The following is a 19,276-nucleotide window of genomic DNA, read 5'->3' as shown; positions in this document are numbered from 1 at the left end:
ACGGTAGCATCTACATTTATTCCCCAGAATTTGGAGGAATCTCATGTACCATGTTTGTTTTAATAAATAATATTTTAAAAGGACAGAAATGATCAAATATGTGAGCACAAAAAATTATCTGACAGGAGACGCCAGCAGGGCGACTTGTTATTGGAAAGATTATTCGTGATTTTGAGCAAAGATGTTAAGAAAATGACCTGCAGCTCTGCCACGGGAAATCCCTTTTAAACCCGGCATCTGAATTCTGTCAAATCCCAGACCTTTGTCAACAAGGAGAAAAACCGTCCCCAAATTTCCCCCTAAATTTCAGAGCAAAGAAAAAGCAACAGCTGGCTTGAGAGAAAGCTAAAAGAATCCCAAGCTGGGCTTGATTTTTTTGGATCCCTCTTTTAATAGGTTGGTGGTTGGGAATTCTGATAGTCCTCCTCACCTTGTAGAGGTGGACAACCAATCAAAAGAAAGAAAGAAAGAAAGAAAGAAAGAAAGAAAGAAAGAAAGAAAGAAAGAAAGAAAGAAAGAAAGAAAGAAAGAAAGAAAGAAGGGAGGGAGGGAGGAGGAAGGAAGAAAGGAAGGTAAGAAGGAAGGAAGGAGGAAGGAAGGAAGGAAGGTAGGAAGGAAGGAAGGGAGGAAGAATATAGGAAGGAAAGTAGGAAGGAAGGAGGAAGGAAGGAAGGAAGAATATAGGAAGGAACTAAGGGAGAAAGGGAGGAAGAAATAATATAGGGAGGAAGGGAGGAAGGGAAAATATAGGAAGGAAGGAAGGGAGGGAGGGAGGGAGGAAGGAAGGGCGAATATAGGAAGGAAGGAAAGAAGGAATGAGGAAGAAAGAAAGAAAAGAAAAGTGCAGAGTGTATCTTATTTATCTTATTGTCTAAAAATTGGATGTGGGCTAATAAGTAAAAACATTTTTATAATGATGCAAGACTCTTAATTGGCTCTGATGCAAAAGGCAGGACTACCCGTATGGAAAGTTGCTATCTCACCACAGTAGCTTGGCCACAATCCCTTTGTAGGGGGGGGGGGAGGAAGGGAGGGGGAGGCAGGGGTGGAGCAATGATTGGATACCTCCTCTCCCCTTTTGGCTTGCCTTTTCCATAAAGCCAGGCTAGGTCTATTGGAAGCAGAGCCTTGGATGCATTCAACAAGCTTCCCAGCCCAGCTCTGATTTCAGCCAACCTCTGGCAACATGGAGGCGACTTTTGTCACCTGCCTTCTTACAGCATCCATTACTTTGGGTGAGTACCTTCGTTTGGGATGATTTATGACTGAAGGGGCTCTCTTCTGGACGATGGGTCCCAACCCTTCCAATTGTGCCCCGGGGGGGGGGGCAGAGGGAGAGGAAGGAATTGCCAATATTCATTAAATTGATTTGAACTATGTTTCCCTCCCACTTAAGATGATCACTTTATTGTTACTAATCTATAAAGTGATAACTAAAAAGTGACTATACTATGAGAAATCATTATTATGAATTAAAGGGGAGTTAATTGAATGATGTATAAGACAAAGGGGGTGGCACACTCAAATTGGTAATTATAGGGGGAAATCTTTGAAATTACTAGAATTAAGATGGAATTTATTGAATAATGACATAAGATTAGGTGATGAGACTGCAAATGTGACAGATAAAAATATAACAGTATAATGAATATAGAATAAGAAATGAGAACTTTAAATGTTATATAAAGAAGACATGAGAATGTTTAAAGAAAAATGAAATAAGCTAAGACATGAATAGAATATGTATAAAATAAGTGTGAAGAATACAAGAATATTGATATAATATGAAATTGAATGTGAAAGATAAATATGTAACTAAGGTCATGTTTGTATGGAAATCTAAAAACCTGGAACCACATTGTTCACCAAAAGAGATGTTTAAAATATAAAAATAAAAAACTTTTTTACAAAAAAAAGATGATCACCTCATCATACATAGGTTGTGTCCTTCAGTGACAACATGTTGAAACGGAACCACCTCTGCCATTAATGCAGGCTGAAAGGATTTGCATCACTCAGTGCTGTGTGGGTGTTTCAAAATGTGTGTGTCTATGCCCGCATGGAATAGAAGCAAAGTGTGTCACCTAAGCGGCACCACAAAACATGTGTTCTTCTTCGTGTGTGGACAGAGGTTCGTGGGCTCAGCTGGGCAGACTGTTGAGGTTGGATCACAAGCATATAGACTGGGTGAAACCAGGCTCAATAGCAGGAACTGGGAGAGGGATCTTGGAAGCTTCGTGGACAACCAGCTAAATAGCAGCCAGCAGTGTGCAGCAGCAGCCCAAAAAGCCAATGCAATCCTAAGTTGCATTAACAGAGGGATACAATTAAGATCAAGGGAGGTACTAACACCACTCTATAAAACCTTAGTAAGACCACACCTAGAGTACTGTGTCCAGTTTTGTTCACCACATTATAAAAAAGATGTTGAGACTCTAGAAAAAGTACAGAGAAGAGCAACCAGGATGATTAGGGAACTGGAGACTAAAACATGAAGAATGGTTACAGGAACTGGGCTTGGCTAGTCTAGTGAACAGAAGGACCAGGGGAGACATGATAGCAGTCTTCCAATATTTGAGGGGCTGTCACAGGGAGGAAGAGATCAAGCTATTCTCTAAAGCGCCTATAGGCCAGAGAAGGAATAATGGATGGAAACTGAACAAGGAGAGATTCAACCTGGAAATAAGGAGAAACTTTCTGACAGTGAGAACAATCAACAATGGAACAGAAGTTGCCTTCGGAAGTTATGGGAGCTCCATCCCTGGAAGCTTTCAAGAAGAGACTGGACTGCCATCTGTCAGAAATGGTGTAGAGTCTCCTGCTTGGGTGGGGGTTGGACTAGATGACCTATAAGGTCCCTTGAACTCTGATTATCTGTTATCTGTTATCATTTACAACTAGCTCTGGAGGCGTGGAAAGCTGTGGATTATGTGCTGCTGGACCCCTGACAAGAGTATCATCCTACCCTCACCCCCTCTCCCAGTTCAAGAAGCAAACACAGCAATTCTCCTTTTCATCTTTATTTTTTTTTAATCTTCTATTGATTTTAGTGTAATTTCTTCATTGGGAGTCACCCTGAGTTCTGGAGAGACAGGCAGCATGCAAGTTTAATCATTTGCTATTATTATTATTTGTATGGTTGATCGCATTGCGAAGCAAAAGTTCAAACTGGATTTGGCATTTTTATTTGCCTGTCAAGTTCTTCCAAGGGCCTGGCTTGTTGTTGTTGTTGTTGTTGTTGTTGTTATGGTTAGTCACACAGTCAGCCAGATTATTACCAGTATCATTTAAGAAGGGAAACAGAAATGCAAGGAAAGGAGGAAGGAGAAAAGAGAAAGGAAAGAAAAATGATTCATTTTTTAAAAAAATCTTGTTTTCTTCAGTTTTTGCAATGTCTCGGGAATGCACCATTTGTCAATCAAGTGGAAAGAACTGCCAAGGTAGTAAGGAAGCCTGCTCTGCTCTGGAAGACAAATGTAGCATTGTCTTGTTGGAAAAGAATTTTGGTAGGTAAAAAACATCCGGGTAGGTACAAAACACAAAACAAGTTCAGCATGCAGCCAATCAACATTATCCTGAATGGTCTCTTCTACAAACTGGGTTGATTTTATCCTGTAGCTTAAACCATATACTGAATCAATGCCCTGTGGTTTCATTACTTGGGCTTCACAGTTTTGAGAAAGAAAAGATATGTGTGTGTGTGTGTGTGTGTGTCAGTGGTGGGGTTCAACTTTTTTTACTACCAGTTTACTACCAGGGCATGGCTTGGTGGGCGTGGCAGGGGAAGGATACTGTAAAATCTCCATTCCTTACCCACTCCACTAACCTGCTTTCCAGCTCCTGTGCAGGGGAAACAAAGACCCAGCCAATAAGCTGTGACTCAATGGGAGGCAGAGAATAGATGGGGGAGGGGCCAGTCAGAGGTGGGACTTGCTGGTTCTCCGAACTACTCATAATTTCCGCTACCGATTCTCCAGAACTGGTCAGAACCTGCTGAATACCACCTCTGATCTGTCTGTCTGTCTGTCTGTCTATCTATCTATCTATCTATCTATCTATCTATCTATCTATCTATCTATCTATCTATCTATCTATCTATCTATCTACTTACTGGCTACCTGCTTTACTACTGGCTCTGTGGGCGTGGCTTGGTGGGCATGGCAGGGGAAGAATACTGTAAAATCCCCATTCCCTCCCCACCCCACTAACCTGCTTTCCAGCTCCGTTCTCCTGTGCAGGCCAACCAAAGACCCAGCCAATAAGCTGGGACTCAATGGGAGGCAGAGAATAGATGGGGGCGAGGCCAGTCAGAGGTGGCATTGGCCAGTTCTTGGAACTGCTCAACATTTCTGCTACCAGTTCTCCAGAACTGGTCAGAACCTGCTGAATACCACCTCTGGTGTGTGTGTGTGTGTGTGTGTGTGTGTGTGTCTGTGTCTGTGTCTGTGTCTGTGTCTGTGTCTGTCTGTCTGTCTGTCTGTCTGTCTGTCTGTCTGTCTCTCTCTCTCTCTCTGTGTGTGTGTGTGTGTGTGTGTGTGTGAGAGAGAGAGAGAGAGAGAGAGTATATGCACCTGTCAATTAGAATCCTAAACAGCTGATTGCTGAGATGGATAGAAAAAGGGAAGACCACTGTTCAAGTGTACTTCAAACACTTACATGCTTTTCTAGATTCATGTGATGCTTTCCCCCGGGAGTGTGTCTCAGTGTGTCTGTGCGTATCTGTGTGTGAAACACAACTGAGACACACCCGCCTCTCAGTGGTCATCCCACAGCATCCTGGGGAGAGTCTCCCCCATCAACTGCCAACTTCCTTCCTAGATTGGCTAATCTCATCTGGAGAGCAGGGAAGGGAAAAACAGATGGCTCCTTTGGTCGTTATCTTGTTTATTTATTATCCCACTGCCTTTATAATGAACTCAAGGCACTGAACTTAACCTTTTCCAGTGCTGTGGTCAGGGCTGGGCCTGCTGGGGGTTCGCAAGGGTTTGGGAGGGCTCCCTAGCTAAGATTTTGTGCAGTTCGAAGAATCCCCAAATCCCATTCCTGGCTGGCCCCGCCCACCCTGCCCCGCCCCTCCCAGGAGTCCCCACACCGGCCATTTTGGATGCAATAAGTGCAGGCCACGTAGGGAGCCTCAGGGAGGGCAGAAAACAGGCCTCCCGGAAGTTCGGGAAGGCCGGAAATGGCCCCGTTTCCAGCTTCCAGAGAGCCTCCAGAGCCCAGAGAGGCTGTTTTCACCCTCCTGGAGGCTCAAGAAAAGCCTCCAGAGCCCGGGGAGGGCAAAAACTCTCCCCCGCCCCTGCCATGGTGCAGGAGGCTGACTAGGCCAGGCCCACCCAGCAACTGAGCAGAGAACCGGTTGCTAAACTTTTTGAAGCTCACCCCTGGCTGTGGTTGTAACTTCAAATGGTCCCTAAACAAAGAATGGAAAGCCAAGGATTAGCTGCGTTGTAGGTTGTAGAATAGGGGTGTAAAACTCAAGGCCTGCAGGCCAGATCAGGCCAGCAGGGTGTGTAGATCTGGCCCGCCCTGCGGAAACAGCAAAGGAGCGGCCTTCAGGGCTTCTGCATGATGCCCACTGCCCCAGCTCCATTTTCGCTGGCAGAGGGCTATCAAAACAAACTCAAAAAGAAAAGGAGAAATGTTTCCCCCTTTTGCATTTGAGCATCCAAGAAGGGCCAGGAAAGGAGAAAGGGAAAGGGGAAAGAAAGAGAAAGAAAAAAAAGGGAAGATGGGAAGAGAGCAAGGAAGGAAAAAGAAGGAAAGAGGGGAAGGAAGAAGGAAGGAGAAGGAAGAGGGAAGGAAAAAGAAGAGAAGGAAGGAAGGAAGATAGGAGGGAAGGAAATTATAATGAGAGTGAGGGAGGGTCTCAGGGAAGTCCTGCCTTAGCACTTGGCCACCACAGGTGCCCCCGAGACAAGTCCTGTTTCATGCTCATCATGGCCATGCTCACCCCGGCCCTCCGAGGTCAAACACAACCCTGATGTAGCCCTCAGTGAAATCGTGTTTGACACCCCTGTTCTAGAACATGAACAAAATAACTCATGAGCCTAATGAACCAGTGGAGTGGCTTGCCTTCAGAAGTTGTGGGTGCTCCATCACTGGAGGTTTTTAAGAAGAGACTGGACAGCCACTGGTCTCAAATTGTATTGGGCTTCCTGCTTCGGCATGGGGCTGGACTAGAAGACCTCCAAGTTCCCTTCTAGCCGGAGGTGGTATTCAGCAGGTCCTGACCAGTTCTGGAGAACCGGTAGTGGAAATTTTGAGTAGTTCGGAGAACCCTGCCAACCCAATCTATTCTCTGCCTCCGGAGTCCCAGCTGATTGGCTGGGTCTTCTTTGGTTGCCCTGCACAGGAGAACGGAGCTGGAAAGCAGGTTAGTGGGGTGGGGAGGGAAGGGGGATATTGCGGTATCCTTCCCCTGGAGTCAGGTGGGAATGGAGATTTTACAGTATCCTTCCCTTGCCATGCCCACCAGGCCACACCCACCAAGGCACATCACGCCCACCAAGCCACACCACGCCCACCAAGCCATGCCATGCCCACCAAACCACACCAGGCCCACCAAGCCACGCTCACCAAGCCACGCCCACCAAGCCACACCATGTCCACCAAGCCATGCCCACAGAACCAGTAGTAAAAAGAATTGAATGTCACCACTGCTTCTAGCTCTATTCTGATTGATATTCCAACTTATCTGGCGACTAGCAGATGGTGAAACACCGGATGGATCCAAACTCTTGGGAACCAGGAGAGGGGCTGGAGATGCTGAAGGTTCATGCTCAAAAGGTTTTTATCTGCCACTCACAGAGATACTGAGCAATTCACCGTTTCCGACACCAACTCTTCTTTTGGATCCCTACAGGACCCACCAAACACGGCACCAAGAGGAGCTGCATCCATCCAGAGGAGTGTAACAAGGGTTTGGCTGTTCTGGACATGGGCAAGAACCAGATCATCCAAGGCTACATTTCATGCTGCGAGGAGCATCAATGCACCAATCATTCCAGCTGTACACTTTGAGGCTCTCGTTTTCTCTGATTCTTTGCCATTCTTTCCCTCTCTCTTGTTCCCCACCTAAAGATAAATCTTCTGCATGCGATCATACCTTGTTTGTGGGGAGACTTTTGGTGAGATGTAGAGTAGCATGATGGCCACAGGCAAGGCCATCATCTAGGGCAGGGGCATTAGAAATTCTTCAAAGTCCCAGACTAATATTCCTCCTGCATTTCCATACTGACTCTCATTCAGTAAAAGTTCAGTATTCAGTATCCATTCTAGTAAAAGAGGCCTGATTTTATTCAGTGGTGCATGTTAAAAGCCTTGGGTAGGCATGGGATTATTGGTGGCGCAGAGGTTAGAAGGCAGTACTGCAGGCAAACTCTGCACGCTGCCAGGAGTTCAATCCTGACCAGCTCAAGATTGACTCATCCTTCCATCCTTCCGAGGTTGGTAAAATGAGGGCTCAGATTGTTGGGGGCAATAGGCTGATTCTGCAACTTCTTGCTTTAATCTCACTGTTTATTCCTTTCAAATATTATGGATCTCCCAGATAACAGGACAAAGTAATCAGATTGTATGAGTGAGGAGGGCAGTTGCATGATAATGTCGATAGGAATTGAGTCTTTGATGGTCTCTGAGCTGGGTGGTTTTCTTGCAGACGCTTCATTGCCAAACTAGGTAGCCCTGATGATGTTACCTAGTTTGGTAATGAAATGTCTGCAAGAAAGCCACTAAGCTCAGAGAGTACAAAGGACCCCACAGCTCAACCCTGAATCACAGATGGTCTCTTCTATCAGAACTGAGAAAGTTGCTAAGGGAGGAAGGTGCAGGTTTCTGAGTTTGCCCACCCTTACACCGAGGTTATCCCAATCTCCTTTATGATTCTTTTTACCTTAAACCTCCTTCTTCTTTCCTGCAGTGCCTGCCAGAAAAATTGTAACTACCAACAACAAAAGATGCCCGGCTTGCTATATTGAGTCAAAGGAACAGAGTGGATGTAAGGAGAAGATGATTAATTGTACTGGCGAGGATGAGATATATTGTGCGGAAGTGTTTCTTCAGAAGAAAGAAGGTAAAACCTACAGATTCATGTTCATATTCAGTATTTGAAGCTGCCAATGAAGAAATATAATTCTTGAATAGACATTGCCATGACCTGAAAGGCCAGATCAAGTTGGTAAAATGAGGACCCAGATTGTTGGGAGCAAACTGCTGACTCTAAACTGCTTAGGGAGGGCTGTAAAAGCCCTGTGAAGTGGTATGCAAGTCTAAGTGCTATTCCTATTCCTTCCTTCCTTCCTTCCTTCCTTCCTTCCTTCCTTCCTTCCTTCCTTCCTTCCTTCCTTCCTTCCTTCCTTCCTTCCTCTTTCTTTCTCTCCCCCCCCCTCTCTTTTCTTTCTTTCTTTCTTTCTTTCTTTCTTTCTTTCTTTCTTTCTTTCTTTCTTTCTTTCTTTCTTTCTTTCTTTCTTTCTTTCTTTCTTTCTTTCTTTCTTTCTTTCTTTCTTTCTTTCTTTCTTTCTTTCCACGATCCAAAAGACTCAATTTGGTGGTGGGAGGGGTGAGGTTCTAACCATGATTCCTCTGAAATATATGCATACACACGTTCACAGAGATATATTTCCAAATTATGCAGAAGTTGTGTTACTATGGATGGAATTTCTCTTTTCTATTCTGAATTTTTTAAATGATGTGTGGCCAAAACACACTTATTAGTATTACTTTCTATTTTTTGTTACCACCAATAGCAATAGCACTTAGATTTATATACCATTTACAGCACTCTTTTAAGCGGCTTGCAGAATCAGCATATTGCCCCTGTGTCAACTCATTAAAACATTTCTATGGTCTTTTTAGAGTTGCCAACAGAAAGGGAGAGGGGAAAGGGGTCTGAAAGAGCAGTACGGCAGCTTGGAAATCAAAAGTGCATTCCATAAATAGTTTTCAAAGTTAGTAACTAGGTGACTGAAGTTTCTACTGCACAAATATCTAACTGGAGAACATGATTGATGACTCTGGGCTATGGATGTGTCCCATTGGAGAATATGAATTATGATACACCCAGGGGATGGGGAAAAACCAGGGTCAAGGGTGACAATTAATTATGTATCTCAGAGTCGGCTACACCCAGGCAGTGCTGGATATGTTAACTCTCAATAAATCCTTTTGAAGTTTTGGAAGTTTGGCTTGAGACTCATGATTTAAAATGGCGGTAACTGCCGGAATCCTGACACCCTGACTATCTGGGTCCTCATTTTACTGACCTCGGAAGGAGGGAAGGTTGAATCAACCTTGAGCCATTCAGGATTGAACTGCTGGCAGTGGCTCAGAGCAATTAATATAAATAAAGACAAAACTAACCTTCTTCCCAGATGCTAAACCAAACAGTCTCCTATCTCAACTCTCCCTTTCACCTCCTGTTCTTCAAGGCCATTCTTATGCTTCCATGGGAGGTCAAAATCTGAAAGGAGGGAGGTGTGGTATTATGGTAAAAGCCACACCTATTTTTATATGTGCATCGAAGAGGCAGGGCTTCAGTTGCTAGGTTGAACTTGCCATCTTGCAGGGAGATTTTTGCTCTTCCCCTGAGATGCTACAATTCCATGTCATCCAATTAAATGAGAGCTGGAAGGAAAAAATGTAGGATTTCTCTTCCAATAATAATGGGTAGTGTTGAGGTGGAGGGTACATTTTGACCCTGGATTTCCTTTGAGGCCACTGGAAATTTTCAGTGGCTGCTTCCTCTGTTAATTACAAAGACACTGTCCATGGTACTAAATACAAACCAGTATATAGTACAGTACTATCAACTTTTCTGTTCTGGTTGGAATGGCCTCTTTGCATTGGCTGTTCTCACTCAACATGCTTAACCTAGTTATCAAATCAACCCATTTTCTGGTTCTGCACAATCCATCCAGCCATAAGCTAACCAAACAGTGTGGGTTCAAATATGCTAAGTCACCAAACAGCCAACCCAGTCCAAACAAAACCTCCTAAACATAACCATGCTTAGCCTATAACATGCAAATAGTCCTTGACTTACAACTGGTTGTTTAATGACCATGCAAAGTTCTGATGGACCTCCCCAGAGCTACGTACGATTCAATTTCAAAGTTCTGATGGCCACTCTTCTGTGACTATGTCATCAAATCGGGCATAGTCACATTGTGACCCTCTTAAAAACCAGTATGACTTACTACTGCAATTCTGGGCTCAATATTGTCATAGGTCAAGGACTACCTGTCCCTACTAATCTTCATCTGATGAAGTCTGTTGTGTCAACCCTTATTGGAAATATAGTTCCACGCCCTCTTTCTGGGGGCGTGTATGCCAGAAGCAAAAGGAAATTTCCTCTGGGTCCTAGCCTCTCCCTTTCTCTCTCCCACATTGCTCCAAGTCAGCTAGCTTCCAGGTGTTTGACAGATCTCTCCTTCCATTCTCTTTTCAGGAGGAAAAAATATGACCACCACCATGAAGGGATGTGCCAATAAGGCTTTCTGTGAGAAGATGGATATATCAGCTATTGCTAGCCCATTTACTTTACTCCCCAATAGCAATTGTAAGAATGCCACTGGGGCAGTTGACACCACAAGCGGATCACTTGGACTCTTCCTTTCAGCCCAGGCTGGGCTTTTGTTGGTAACCATCTTTTCTTGATATGTTCCCAACATTAAAACTCAGATCTTGCTTGTGAATTCTTCCCCCTCTCCACTGCTTCTGCCTCTTTGGCTTCATGCAGGTCCTCACCTTTTGGGAAAACCCAGAGATTTCCTTGTCTGTGCTTCGAGGATTGATTCTTAATTCTTTTCTTTGCTGGTGCACAGAAAATATAGGGCCAACATCAACCCATATATTTCAAGAGGGTTGATTGCCAGCAGCTAAAGCTCTCCCCAGCACTGCTCCTCTTTTTCTTAGCTCTGCTACCTGTTGACCTGCCCACCTTGAACAAGTGAACTGTAAAAAATGCACAGAGAAGAAGAAGCAGGACCTCTTTGCTTTGTCCTCCTGTCCAGCGGAGTTGAAAATGGACACCAAGGAAGTCAAGGAAATGGGTAGTGAGAAGAATGAAAAGAGAGAGAGGTGGCCTGTCCGGAAGATAGGCCCTTTGAGGGTCTATTGCCAAAAGTTGCCTCTGAGTCTGAGGGTTGAGAACAGAATGGAGGGAGTTATGCTGCTAGTTACTGGGCGCTGAAGAGAGTTTTCTGCAGCAGAAGCATTGCCACACTTCATGGAAACCATTGTACGGTCAACTCTGAAGCTGGCCTGTCTGAGGACATCTTGGAGGCTTCAGTGTTGCCACTATAGTGATGAGGGATAAGGAGGGGGAATAGAGAGAGTTGGGGTTTTGTAGCCGAAACAAAATAGTTTCCCCTGAGAACCAAGGACATTCCCACAGATGGCTGAAGAGAAGAGGAGTGGACTTTCCAAGCAACTGGATAGAGCCCTGATTGGGCCATGTGATGGATTGTTTGGGAAAGCGGGGTAAATTTTTACTTTTAATTAGGTGAAAACCGTGAGAACCTTCAGTGTCGGTTTTCACCAGTTTGTGCCAATATGATATACCCAATAAACCTGTTCTTTGAGGAACCTGCTTGCCTCAGAGTTCTGTTTTCTATGAGCGCATTACTTGGAACCCTGACATGTATGTCCTTGACTGGCATTTATGGTGTGAGGTAAAAATAGTTAAAATGATGGTCATGGTAATGATCATCCAAGTATAAAGGACCAAAGCTTTGATTATGCTGCTGTAATCTTCTGCTTGTGGATCCTGTTGTGTGCATTGTGGTGGCGTGTAAAATGGGCAGCTTGTGAGCTAAGGTGTACACGTGATTCAAATCCCATTTGTATATGTTTTTTAAAAATTTCCAATTGTTGTTCTGACCAAGGCTTCCTGAGACCGTAATTAAGCACATGCTTAGTCCAAACAACTCTCTCTCTCCAACCTTTTATCTCCTTTGAATCGCTGCCAACAACCGAAGTGCCAAATTAACTGAAAGAAAACCAACTGAAGTCCAAAGTCCACACAGAGCTTCAAGGTTTAATCCGAACAGAGTGAATGACTTTGCTTCCTGCAAAGGTTTCTCTACCTTTGCCTGTCATTTATACCTTAGGGGAGGGGCAATCACCTCCAAGCCTTACTCCCAAGTATCCCCTTTTGTCTCAGCTGCTCTTGCCTTCTAGCAGCTCTGTGCACACGCGCACTGGGAACAGGCTCCCCTTGTTCCTCGGCCTCACTGCTGCCAAACTCCGGAGGCTCTGGAGTCAGCACCCCACTCCCAGATGGCCCTGGCCCCACCTCTGCATTGGATGCAGGACCCTCTTACGAGTCCTCCCCAGACTCCCAGACTGGTCCCCGTTCTTCCCCACTGTCCAAGTCCACTGCCATTTGAACAGGCTGCCGCCAAACCACAACAATCGTTTATGAATCACCCTAATCTGACAGTCTCTAGACTGTGTGTAAAAACAAGTCTTTAAAAGGGAATATATCTACCAATTAAAATAATATCATAATCAAACTAAATTTATCAGTGGCATTAACCTGCCCCTCAGACAATCTAGATTCTGTAGGCTTAATGAAACAGGGTAGTTTTAATGGTCTTCCTGAATGAGAAGAGAGTAGGGACAATCATACTTCTGAGAATAAGTTCCATGTGTGGGGTACTGTTCTTGCATTTTGGAGCGAGATCTTTGCTTCCGCTGATGTTTGCAGAGATGCAAGTGAAAGATTCTTCAGCAATGGAAGTTGGGATGACCTGCATGTAATACTATAGACCATGGATGTCCAACCTTGGGAAATTTAAGACTTGTGGACTTCAAATTCCAGAATTCCCTAGCCAGCCATTCTATCATAATTTCTACGGGTTACTAATCAAACAGTCATATGTCAAGGACTCATTGTAATTGCTTAATCAAGTATACAATTGCCAAGGTTGAGGAACACTGCTCTAGAATGTCCAGAATATGACTATTACCTTCACAACCCTAGAACCTTGTACCCTGTTTCCCTGAAAATACGACTTACCCTGAAAGTAAGTCCTAGCTTGATTTTTACACGTGCACCCAATATAAGCCCTACCGCCCCAAATAAGCCCTAATTAAGATTCCACCAATTCCAGAGTGCACAAGTAAAAATTAAGTTAGGGTGGAGATGCAGGGTTGGAACTGCCCTACTACTTACCTTTGGACAGTTGTAGCCAGGCCTCGCACACCCCGACACCTGCCTTGCAGGCCCATTTCTTCTGCAGCCAGCAAGGCTGGCAAGGCTTTCCTGAAGGCCTCTGCAGCTGATAAGAAAGCTCTGGATCGATCCAGAATTCTGTTATCGGCTGCAGAGGCCTTCAGGAAAGCCTTGCTGGTCACAGAAGAAGTTCCTGAAGGCCTCTGACAGTGAAAAGGAGTCTGGGAGTGATGCACGCAAGTGATGGACATCCCCTGAAAATAAGACCTGGTGCCTTTTTTGGTGGCAAAAAATATATAAGACAGGGTCTTAATTTGGGGGAAACATGTATCCATATTTTTTTTCTAATGAAACTCTGGGGAAGTTCCACTCATCCATTATTCTATTCATCTGCTCTTCCAAAGGATATATTGTCTTGGCTATTATCCAGGGCTTAAAAGCCATGAGAAAAGAACGAAGGAGGCCAGCAGCCCTTAAAATATTAAAAAGATAAGAATAAGAACAAAAATAGATGTAGCATTAATCAAATGAAGAGAGGGGGCAGATAGAAAAATCAATCAACTCCCAGAAGCACTGCTGACTGGGGAATTCTGGGAGTTGAAGTCCACACCTCTCTCTGAGGTTGAAAAACACTGGATGAGTGAGTACAATGGAAAGAGAACATGGGCCTGGGAAAAGGGGTTGTAATACTTACAGGCCTCGTGACAAATTCCAGCATTGCAGATTTAGAGCTGACTTGAGACCAACAGGGGAGAAAAAGGCAAAAGAGGCATTTTCAAAAAAAGCTGAAAATGGGAAAACAATCCAAGCAGCTACCATAATTTGAAAAGAGGATGCTGTTTCCAAACCTGGAAGTATTAAGAACATTGGGAAAAACTGGAAGGTAATTTTTTTCCCACCTGAAAAATAAAGGAATGGGTTTACAGAACAGAACAAAGTGATAAAGAGTTGGAAGGGAACTTGGAGGTCTTCTAGTCCAACCCCTGGCTCAAGCAGGAAACCCTATATCATTTCAGACAAATGATTGTCCAATCTCTTTTTTAAAGCCTCCTGTGTTGTAGCACCCACAATCTCTGAAGGCAAGTCATTCCACTGGTTAATTGTTCTTACTGCCTGAAAATTTCCCCTTATTTCTAGGTTGTTTCTCTTCTTGATTAGTCTCCATCCATTGTTGTCATGCCCATGTTGGTGTATGATTCCGAGGGAGAGGTGGAACAGCTGACAGGGAGTGGGGGTGTGGCTCCAGTGGCTGTGGAGGAAACTGGGAAAGTCCGGCTGGGCATTCAGAGGAAGACCCAGGTCCACCTCCTCTCCATCCTAGGGCACGCAGGAAGGAATGGATAAGGGAGCAACATGATTTGCGTGATTTATGGGGGAGGAAAGGGCCCTGATCCCCTTCATTGGCTGAAGTTGGAAGGCTGTTTAAAAGGGTGTACAGCAAAGTTGCTGGAAGCAAAGGGTGAAATTATTCTGGTTTGTCTAGTCTTATCTGAGTTCTGCCATCCTCCCAAGTGTGTATGTTTCATTATCTTTTGATGTCTTCAATCCCTTATCCTGCCCTGTCTTGTTAATTGCTGCAGTGTGGTTTGTTTTTCTTTATAATTTATATGTACTTTGAGTTTGGAGGGAATTTCTTCCCTTTGAAAACTGTTTTTGGGAGCATTTTTTTCTCCAGCCAATGATAACTGGACATTGAGGGCCAAGTTGGAGGCATTAAGGGACCTATTTTTGTGACTTTGTTGCTTTTGTGCCACACCCGGGTCATTACAATTGTCCTGCCTTCAGGTCCTTTGGATGATAGGTTGACCTCTTCTCCATGGCAGCTCCTCAAATATTGGGCTGATGATCCCAATTCTTTTTTCCAAAGCTGGATGTGTTTCCACCACAATTTTTGCCATTTTCCACAAAGAAATCCAACCCTCCCAATGTTCCCATTTTTATTTTTATTTTTGGCATTTTTGTCCATGTCCTGCTTCATATAGCTTTGAAGCCTGGATCATGTAGTTCTGAGGAGGAGTTTAGAACTGTTGGGCCAACGATGACGTATTCTATAATGGGGACATTTTGAGAATTTTGAATTTGCAAGCAAGTTGCATTTTCAACTGAACAATTGCTTTAAATGGTTTGATTTAGAGATGCATGAAGCAGTAGCATTCTCTGACAGATAGACATGCATTAATTAACAAAACAGCAAAAAAAATGATGGAAGTCATCAAAAATAACAGGAAAAAAAGAGGTACTACTATCTTCCTCATTTTATTGCCCTTTTTAACAAAAACCAAGAGAGCCTTTTGCTTGTTTTTGAATGGGTGGCACTTTCTCTCCCTTCCAATCCAATGTGCTATTTTGAAATTCTGCAGAATTCTGGTTTTGTTTGTTTTTTGGCCTCTTCATCGGTACAATTAAAGCAATGCCTCCAGTACTGAGACGGTCCTGCAGCACTTAAAGAGATTAGGAATATTTATGTGCGACATAATGTTTCCTGCCTTCACTGGTCCTGTTACATAATTCTCCTTTCTGCCATGCGGGGAAAAATAATAATCCTTCTTCTACAAGTAATCCTCAATTTACAACCACAACTGAGCCCAACATTTCTGTTGCTAGACAGAGACATTGGCTGAGCGAGCTCTGTCCCACTTTATGACCTTTCTTGTAGAGGGTGGGATTCTACTGGTTTGGACCGGTTCATCCGAACCGGATGTTAAATTTGTATCTGGTTCGCCAAACCGATATTTGAACTGACTGGCTGGCCCCACCCACCCACCCTGCCCCTCCCCTCCCCTCCCCTCCCGTCCCAGGAGTCTCCACATGGCCCATTTTTTATGCAGGTAAGTGCAGAGTCCATGTGGAGGCTCTGGGAGGGGGGAAATGGTCCTTCTAGAAGTACCGGAAGTCCAGAAATGGGTCTGTTTCCAGCTTCTGGAGGGCCTTCAGAGCCCGGGGGAGGCCATTTTTGCCCTCCCAGAGGCCTGAAGGAAGCCTCTGTACCCTTGGGAAGGCAGAAAAATGGCCCTCCCGGAAATTCCAGTAGGCCACGCTCACCCAGCAACTGGGCTGCGAACCGGTTGCTGGGATTTTTGAAACCCAGCCCTGTTTTCTTGCCATGATTGTTAAGTGAATCACTGCAGTTGTGAAGGTAGTGACATGGTTGTTAAGTGAATCTTGCTTCCCCGATGACTTTGCTTGTCACAAGGTCTCAAAAGGGGATCACATGACCCCAACTGTCATAAATGTGGGTCAGTTATCAAGCGTCCAAATTTTGATCACATGAATCAAATGATTGTGAGACTGAAGTGAGTAGTTGTAAGTAACTGAAGGAGGCGAATATTTCTAACACTCCTATTTTTCCCCACAACAACAACAACCCTGTGAGGTGGGCTGAGAGAGACGAACTGGCCCAAAGTCACCCAGCTGGCTTTCATGAGTAAGGCAGGACTAGAACTCAGGGTCTCCTGGTGATAGGCCCAAAGTCCTCCAGCAGGCTTTCATGTTTTTAAGTTTTTAAGAAGAGATTAGATAACCCTTTGTCTGAAGTGGCCTAGGGTTTCCTGCCCAAGCAGGGGGTTGGACTAGAAGACCTCCAAGGGCCCTTCCAACTCTTGTTATTCTAAATTCTGTCTCAGCCTAAGGTGGGACGAGTTCTTAGTTTCTACTAGGTCTCGCTGGGTTTGGATTCGGCCCTTCTAGGATTGAATATCAGCAAAAGGGTTTCCGAAACAAAAATCTCAGGTGACAGGATTTGCTCACTGAGGACCAGACCCCTGGAGTCAGAATTTGCTTGAATAGGTCTATCCAGAGCATCCAGTCTCTTGACCCAGTAGCCTGTCAATTCATCATTGTTTCTTTTTGAAAGGATAGTTTAAGAAGAGCTTTAAACCAGAGAAACTGAAATTTTAAGGGAACCAACAATGGTTTGGCGTGATGTACAATCTCCATTGTTTCTGAAGTATAGAATCTTGTATTACATGAAACTCTGCCATAGTCCATTAGGACTCACCTATGAGACCAATGACATAAAACACGAGTTGAGAAAACGGTGTTTAGAATCACCTTTTATTCTTGAAGAACATCTTGTGGAGAGTGGGACTGAGGTTTGAGTTATCCTCAGGAAGAACGCCTGTAGTGCCAATTCCTTTTAGGACATTGAAAATTTTCACAGTCATCATTTCTCATCAGGGTAGAAAAACCCCTTGCTATATATAATCTCTTTCACTTCCTCATATCTATGCTCCAGTAAATATGTCAAAATCCATTTCTCCATTGCTAAGCCAAAGATCAGCTTGGTCTGTTTGTCTATTCTAAAATTTCCCCCCTTTTTCCAACCCATCCTCCCCCCTATCTATCTATCTATCTATCTATCTATCTATCTATCTATCTATCTATCTATCTATCATCTCTATATCTATCTCTATCATCATCATCATCAGCATCTCTTTCTCTCTTTCTCTATAGATAGATATAGATAGATAGATATAGATATAGATATATAGATATAGATATAGATATAGATATAGATATAGATATAGATATAGATTTGTTCGGGTATTTTCCCACGTCATTATAGTTGTGCTTTTAAAGTTGTAGCAACGTTTCGGCAGAATCTCATCTGCCATCATCAGGCTTCTGTATTTTGTGTGTGTGTGTGTGTGTGTGTGTGTGTGTGTGTGTGTGTGTGTGTGTGTATATATATATATATATATATATATATATATATATATATATATGTATGTATGTATGTATATGTATATGTATATGTATATGTATATGTATATATATATGTATATATATATTGTATATATACTGTATATATACTGTATATATACTGTATATATACTGTATATATATGTATGTATGTATGTATCAGTGGTGGGATTCAATTTTTTTTACTAACAGTTCTGTGGGTGTGGCTTGGTGGGCGTGGCAGGGGAAGGATACTGTAAAATCCCCATTCCCTCCCCACCCCACTAACCTGCTTTCCAGCTTCGTTCTCCTGTGCAGGGCAACAAAAGAAGACCCAGCTGATTAGCTGGGACCTGGGAAGTAGATGGGGTTGGCGGGGCCAGTCAGAGGTGGTATTTCAAACTACTCAAAATTTCTGCTACCGGTTCTCCAGAACTGGACAGAACCTACTGAATCCCACCTCTGATATGTATGTATGTATGTATGTATGTATGTATGTATGTATGTATGTATGTATGTATATATATGTATGTATATATAATATCTATCATCTCTATCTATCTCTATCATTGTCATCATCATCATCATCATTATTATTATTATTATTATTATTATTATTATTATTATTATTTATTACTATTATCTATCTATCTATCTATCTATCTATCTATCTATCTATCTATCTATCTATCTATCTATCTATCTATCTTCCTAAATACATGCATATATACATACCTCCTTCTATGATCAGGGCCTTGATAAGGCAAAACATCTTGTGAGGTAAATGAAATTGTGGGCTAAGTCATCGGACATGTGCGTGTCAGAAGGGTCTCCCCAACTTTTCCTGTCACAGTTGTTAAGTGAATGATTGAAGTTGTTAAGCTAATAACCTGGTTGTTAAGTGAATCCGGCTTCCCCTTGACTTTGCTGGACAGAAGGTCGCAAAAGGGGACCACACAACACCAGGACACGTTGCAAAGCATCCATATTTTGGTCACACGACCATGAGGATGCCCCGATGGTCGTAAGTGTGAAAAATGGTCATCAGTCACTTCTTCAGGGATGGGACTCTCGAGGACTATCTGTACCACACACACAATCATGGTGTTCTGAGCTAGGCTTCCCAAGATTATGGAGCAGGCTCCTTGTCCTCATAAAACCCCTTTTATTTAGGTTCAAGGGAATTCCTCTCCAGCAAAGTCCCGGCAAACAGTCTTTCATGAGATTTCACAATTACAGACCTTTATCAGGCTTGGAGAATTGCCAGGCCGATACCTTCCAAACACCACGCTGTAGCAGCAATTATCTAGCAAGAAGTCAGGAACAGATCTTCACCCTAATGAAATGAACTAATTGTCTCCTGCAAACCCCACTCTCCTTTCGCTCCTCTTTATTCCCTATGGGAGGGGACATTCACCA

General features: G+C 43.6%; 1 protein-coding gene across 1 annotated transcript; it reads left to right on the top strand.

The window, feature by feature from the left end:
- Positions 1-322: 322 nt before the first annotated feature.
- On the top strand, positions 323-11,565 carry LOC113421180 (phospholipase A2 inhibitor 31 kDa subunit-like). Its single transcript, XM_087971054.1, has 6 exons — positions 323-396; positions 1,101-1,235; positions 3,384-3,506; positions 6,866-7,012; positions 7,922-8,074; positions 10,448-11,565. Exons 2-6 carry the CDS (start codon positions 1,187-1,189, stop codon positions 10,654-10,656), a joined length of 681 nt encoding a protein of 226 aa, XP_087827180.1. The 5' UTR covers positions 323-396; positions 1,101-1,186; the 3' UTR covers positions 10,657-11,565.
- The last annotated feature ends 7,711 nt before the right edge of the window (positions 11,566-19,276 follow it).

This window comes from Notechis scutatus, chromosome 8, assembly GCF_049901735.1.
Source record: "Notechis scutatus isolate UNSWTSFEM ecotype Mainland chromosome 8, rNotScu1.2, whole genome shotgun sequence".
Classification (NCBI taxonomy): domain Eukaryota; kingdom Metazoa; phylum Chordata; class Lepidosauria; order Squamata; family Elapidae; genus Notechis; species Notechis scutatus.
The sequence above is the reverse complement of the archived record's forward strand: the minus strand, read 5'-3'. Positions and strand labels throughout refer to the sequence as shown.